We start from the raw sequence: 6828 nt of genomic DNA, 5'->3' as shown, positions 1-6828 counted from the left end.
GACTCTAGACCTCGTCATCCGATAGCTCCTCTAGTGACGCACGATTGGGGTCCGACTAGCCGTCGTACCTCCACATCGGCAATGACCTCTCTACCAACGGAGTAACCAGGTGGCGGTAGAGGGTGTGGAACGCCCACACCCCATCAAGGCCATGTCGCACGAGGTTCCAGAGCTCCTCATCAATGATCTCCACCTTCTTCTTCTCCTGATGGGAACAGCCCCACGACCAACTATCCTGCTTCTCTGGCCTCCTGCCGGTGAACGCTGGAAATGATGCCTCCGCTGGATTCCTGATATAAAACCACTCCCCGTGCCACCCTCGGTTGGAGTCATAGGGGATGTACGTGGGATATGAGCCTCTCACGCTCGGTTTCCTCTACAGGGTGAAACCCCCCACCATCGTGACCTTAGGCGGATTCCCCACCGGCAAAGCTCGCCCAGAGAATAGCCACCGGAAGAAGTCCGCATGTGGGTCCATCTCGAGGAAGGCCTCGCAGACGGTGACAAATCCAGCGATGTGTAGCACCCCCGTTGGATTGAGGTGCTGTAGCTCCAGACCCCACTCATTGAGGATTCCGCGTAGGAACCAGTGCGCGGGATGTCCCAACCCGCGCTCATGGAAGGCGAGAAAGAAAACCACCTCGTCGGGCCAAGGTTATGGAAACTCCTCCCTCCAGGAGCCCTCCAGTGCGCCACCTCCTTCAGCGGCAGAAATCCCTTCACGGCGAAGGCTTTCAACACCGACTCCCTCACAGTGGATGACCTCTAGTCCAACATCTCGCTCCGGGTTCATAAAAGGATTTGTGAGTTTTTTCCTCTCCCTCGCTCTCACTTTTCTTTCCTAGGAACCACCATGGCTCTCAAAGACGCTCTCGATAAGAAGGAAAATGAGAGGACGAGGCAGATGGGGAATAGGCGAAAGAACGGGGTGAAAACCTTCTCCCTTCTCCTACTTAAGGAAAAGGGCGCAACAGTTGGGGAAGGCGTGTCAATCGGGAAAATCAAAATGGCGGAGCGAAAAACCCTCTCTCTTTCCCATTTAATGCAGATGGGACGCACCCTGACCGATGAGACGTGTCCTGCCCAACGGAACGACACCTAATTAGATAGGACGTGGCCTAGGCATGGCCCACCACTACCACATGCCAACCACTACCACACGCCAGGCACAAGAACCAAAGCGCCACCGCACATGGGTAGCTCTCCGCATCCCCAGGCGGGACTTGGAAAACCCCAAAATAGGATCTCCGCCAAGGGAGACCATCGGGCTTCCTAAGGTCGATCGAATGACTCAGGATAACACTGAGAGATAAGTAAGGAGCGAAGGGACACCCCATGTAGGCCATGTCGACTCCATCACGAACGACGAGCACAGGTCCCAGACGGACATTTCCGATTGGAGCTCTTCAAACCCCGTCACTCGAGTCATCAAGGTAACACTACCAACCCCTGCTATTTTCTTATAATCATTTCATACATCCATACATGCATTCATTCCATACGCCCGTTCCCCCCGGATGATTTGGGCTCTAAACCACCCTGCGGCTCAGGAACTAAGCCATCGCACGTGTAGTGAAATAAATCACAACGCTTCGTGTTGCGTCACGAAGCGGTAGTTGCCTCATTCGACATGAGCAACGACCGACCAGGGTTCGAAGGCCGGCCTACGGAGGGCTTGAGGCCGCCCCACATCAAACAGAGCCAGGGGAGAAAACACAGATGAGCCCCGTGCAGCCCTCGCCTAGTCTATCCCAAAGCAGATAGGGTCATCTCAACCTTCTCGTTTGATCCTAAACCTCTGCTAAGCCCACAGAATCTCTATTGAGGGGAGGCCATTAGGACATCTGGGTCGGTCTCTAGAATGACCCAGGCATCTGCCGGGTTGCAGATAAAGGAGCAGTCGAATGTCACAAGAGGGATATGCCGACCTCATCACGAACGACGGACCTAGATTCCACTCGATCAATACTCGTTAGCGAGCTCACCGAGCGTGTCACTCAAGCCCGAGCGATCAGGACAAGGGACAAAACTCGGCCCCTCCAGTTGTGAGAAATCAAGGATGGGGTAAAGCACACAACTCGAAACTGACCCCTACCAAAAGCCCAACAGGGCTCGGGGGCTCAAGGCACACCAAAAATCTGGGTTTGCGACCCCAAACACGCCCCATCCACTCGGCTACACTTCGACTGCATACCAAATGCCTAGGTCTGTGACCCTGAACTCACCCCATCCCTCGGCTACGCTTTGACTACACACCAAATGCCTGGGTCTGCGACCCCAAATTCGTCCCATCAGGATCCACGAGCTCTTGCTCGCCCGATCCCTAAACTAACTAACTACCTCAGCTGCGTGGGCTGCATCGAGGCTAGGATCCATGTCTCCAACTCACTCGATCCCATGGCGCGCATCTATGCCAGGACCTACGAGCTCTATCTCATCCGATCCCTAAACTAACTCTCTCGTCCGATCCCACGGCGCGCACCGACACCAGGATCCATGAGCTCTACCTCGCCCGATCCCAAAACTAAAATGCCTTAGCTACGCAACGACGCCTTGGTTGACAACTCCGTCTCGACTAAAAAACACGCACACACGCCCGCTGAAAAAAATCCTAGACGATTGTGTCCGAATCGCCCGAGGGCTCGGGGGCTACACCCGAGGGTACGCTCGCGCGCACCCATCGACAAAACAAAACTTCCCCCACTAGTAACACGAAAACCCCCCTAGATGATTCTGCCTGAATCGCTCGGGGGCACGGGGGCTACACCCGTGGGTGCGCTCACGCGCACCCACCGTCAAGACAAAAATCCCTCAGACGATTCTACCCGAATCGCCCAGGGGCTCGGGGGCTCCTATTGGGTTCATAAACCCAGGGTCCCTCGTGGACCAGCCTCCCAACAAAGGTTCGGCCCAAGCAGACAAACATACAACTCATGGGCTAGCCCAAGTACCTAAATGACAGGCCAAAGGGCGATCGAATCTCCGACCGGGAGGCCTGGCCGAGGAAGAACAGCGCCCGCTTTTTGATTCTGGCCCACCTCTCTGACTAGAGCACTCACTTTGGTCTCCAGCCCACCTCCGGACGGCCTTTCTGACCGGAAGGCCTAGCCAAAGCACTACTTTCGACTCTGACCCACGTCTCCAACCGGGGATGTGCCAAACCCCTGCTCATGGCTCTTCTCCGACTGGCACAATCAGAGCTGACTGGGACCATCTGACCGGGGACGTCCGCTCTAAAAGGACCAGGGAACGAACGGAGAAAGCAAGGCAGGGCGCACAAGTCAAACCATAAAACTAGGGACTGTACCCTGTACACCTGTAGAAATAGTACTCTACAACCTCCCTAGCACAATAGAGCCCAAACAGTGTTGTAGGCGCCGACATTTTTCCTATAGTATTGTGGGTGCTATTAACTCCCATACAGTAAGGCTCTCCCACATGCCTCTGGGCATCAACAGTGTTGTGGGTGCCGGCACTTACCATACCGAGTGAACATGGTGAAACTCCTCACATGCCTCTGGGTATCAACAGTATAGCAGGTACCAACATCTGCCATACCCGAACAAGATGACGCAACCTCCCACGTGCATCTAACATCCAATAGTGTTGTGGGCACCTACCATCATCCTATACCCGCTGGCATGGGCAACAAGGCTTAGAAGCATACGTACTCTCTCCCTCTCACTTGTAAGGCCATCCCCTTCATCTATAAAAGAGGATACTCTCTCTCCCAACAAGGAGGTTGATTCAAGTGATTCTAGATTCATTAGATCGATCAAGTTCATTAGCACACAACAGCAAAACCATCGGGTTTAGACCACAAGCATACGCTTGAACACTTAGCTCATAGCGGTGATCTTGTCACTCTTGGCCCTTCCGACTGGAGTCCGACCGGACCTCTTGTACCCCCATCTTTCTCCTTCTCGTTTGTAACCCCACTACAAACTTCGAGCACCTGGGCTTAGGAATAAAGTCACCGACTGACTCAAACTAGACATAGGGCACATTACCTGAACCGGTATAAACCCTGTGTCATTGAGTGCTAGGCCACCTCCGATCACAACGTATGGCAAAACTACAAATATTTACTTGTTGGTCACTTTCTACACCGACAATTGGGGAGTGAGCTTGTGTAATCTTCACCCGAACACTATTTTGCACATTTCCTTGTTTATCCACTTCTGCGAGGTCTATCTTGGCATTCTTGCCCATTTCAATCTCTTTCGACACCTTTTCTGGCTAAAGAAGAAAGGAGGAGGCGGTTCCAAAGTGGTCGGTGGTGTGTATCTACAGCTCCACGATGGGATGGTGGGCGAATACATTGCTGTGCCACTAAATACCTCACTGAAGGGGTGGAATGCTAGGTGGTTCTACATGAAGCAGAGTCAGTATGCCATCTGATGTGATGTCAACTAGATTCTGGAGAATCAGAGGAGCTGGTCAGAGAAATCGACCAGTGCCGATATGGAGCATGTGAAGGATCTCCTTGAGCTAATAAGGGGCATGAAGATGAATGGAGTGGTGGTGGTGGTGAGCTTCATAGTGTGCTGCATCTAGCCCTGTAAGGAGAGGGCTCATCCGGGCTTTGACTTCAAGGGAGATACTGATGGCACTCAGGAGAGGATGGAGAGACTGATGAAGGAGGTTGTGCTATGCTAGGCCGCTGAACTATTTGCTCCAAATGTGCCATTCACTGTGCTAGGGCAGCTGAAAGCCTTCAACTGCATGAACCCACCTCCTCAGGTAAAAATCTTGACTGTTGTTCCTGGTGTTTTTTACCCTATGTCGGCACCGAGCAGTGGATTGATTTTCTTGTCGAAAGATCCATTTGCAGGAACAGGCGGCGTACTTCTTGGGCGTGCTGTGGAGCGATTAGCCAAAGGCAGTGGATGCCAGGCGACCACTCAACAAGAGGAAAGTGTCATCAATGCCTCGTCTGAATCCGGAGGCGAAGGTGCTAGTCAGAAGGAGAGTCCCCCCCGGTATCGGAGAAGGTTCAAGGGAAAAGGGCAGCAAATGATGAGCCAGCCTGAAAGAAGAGAAGAACGGTAGATGTAGCTCCCCATAAGCCAGGTGGCATCTCACTTGGTGGCGACTGGACCACTTGGATGCAGAGCACGGTGATATCTGAGTGGTCGGATGATGACGAGGCTCCAGTAGCTCCCCCTCCGAGCATTAAAGCATCATCGCACAACATGCACGTGGAGGTGCAACCAGAGGGAGGGGAAGGAGTCCCCGAGCAGCAAGTGGAGAAAACGCCGACAGCGGGGGCTGCAAGACCTCCAGCCCAGGCCATGCAGGTTGACCCCAGAGCAGTGCTTGGGTGATCAAGGATGCAGCGCTAGTTCAGAACCATCTACCGGGAAGCTGATGTGTAAGTATATTTGCCTTGGGATCAGTAGCTTTCCGATTTTTATAGTTGTGGTGACCGTTGAGCTCAACTAATGTAAAACGGGGCGTGTGGAGGACCTGAATCCTTTAGGCCATACTGGCGAGCAGGCGGGGGCTAGTCCTAGGGAGGAGACATTATGGACAGACTCCGTCCCAGAGTCCCTAGGTGCTCGTCAGTCTATGGAGGAGCCGACCATCGCTGCTGATGGAGTTGGTGGCGGAGAGCGGTTGGCGATGATGACGAGCGATTCGGTGGAGATGCTAGGAGCAATGGTGGGAGCCACCAAGTCTTTGGAGGCAGGAGCAGGAGCTGCCGACGTCATGCCAGAATCGGTGGCATAGAGACCGATAGCATCGGTGGAGCAAGCGGCGTGCCTTGAGATGCCGCAGGGTGTGGTCGGTCACTGTGTGTGACCACCGAGCCCCTAGGCAGTGCCACTGGCTATGGAGGAAGAGGACGAGGTCAGGGAGATTGAACATGAAGAATCACGACCTCAAGCCATCCGCATCCTCCGCAAGCGAGGTGATGAAGTTTTGGTCATGGAAGAGGACACCACTAGGGAGATGAAGAGGCTACTGTCCACCCTTTCCACGGCTATGAAGCAAATTGAGGTTAGTGTTGCATCAGTAGTGTCCGTCTTTGGCGTTGGAGAATATGGTCCTTTATAATATTGGTGCTTTACAGGGCATAGCGCGAACTGCTGTACAATGGCAGCAGTTGATCAAGAGGATGGAGCCCCTTGCCGAGGAGAACGAGAAGCTGAAGGAGGCAGTGAAACTGATGGAGAAGAACGTCCAGAGGGCCCAGCGTGAAAGGGACCTTTCTGATTCAAACAAGAGGGACCTAGAGTATCAAAAGGGCACCTTATCCGAGCAGTTGAAGATCATATCTGAGCAGCTAGAGCACACCTCTGAGTAGCTGAAAAGTAGCTCCAAGCAGCTAGAGCGCACCTTCAAGCAGTTGAGAAGCGTCTCCAAATAGAAGAAAGGTACTATGGATCGATGAATTTGTTCTACATTGCCAAACAATCTTGATGTTGTTGTTGACCGTTACATTTGTAGAGCGAGATGCAGAGCTCGCCTGGTTGCATCAAGTCATCGGCCAACTCCAAGAGGAGAAGGAGAAGGCGTCTGGGTGAGCGGAGAAACTGGCCGAGGATCTAGAAGGTGAGTAGTTCATGGTCGGAGTTGTTGCTAAAGTGATTTCTTCATTTGATGGATACTTTTGGTGTCTATAGAATACCATCGAAGGACCAAGGCATAGTTCGACATGCTGGAGCTGGAGGCCAGAACCTAGAGGGGGAAACTTGATGCCGTGGTGGCCGAAGTTAGGCCGGTGCTGGACTGTATCGACATGGAGGTGACTCCTCAGCCCAATAATAGGCCACCCTATTTAGACACCATCATTGACAATTGCAAGGTGGCTTGGGAGAACTT

The 6828-nt window shown here is 53.0% G+C and overlaps 1 protein-coding gene across 1 annotated transcript; it reads left to right on the top strand.

The window, feature by feature from the left end:
* The first annotated feature begins 5835 nt into the window (after positions 1–5835).
* Positions 5836–6310, top strand: LOC136515857 (uncharacterized). The gene is made up of 2 exons (XM_066509330.1): positions 5836–6003; positions 6077–6310. The coding sequence occupies exons 1-2, from the start codon at positions 5836–5838 to the stop codon at positions 6308–6310; spliced, it is 402 nt and encodes a 133-aa protein (XP_066365427.1).
* Positions 6311–6828: the final 518 nt, after the last annotated feature.

Source organism: Miscanthus floridulus, chromosome 17, assembly GCF_019320115.1.
Source record: "Miscanthus floridulus cultivar M001 chromosome 17, ASM1932011v1, whole genome shotgun sequence".
NCBI classification, from domain to species: domain Eukaryota; kingdom Viridiplantae; phylum Streptophyta; class Magnoliopsida; order Poales; family Poaceae; genus Miscanthus; species Miscanthus floridulus.
This window is presented reverse-complemented; position numbering and strand designations above follow the sequence as displayed.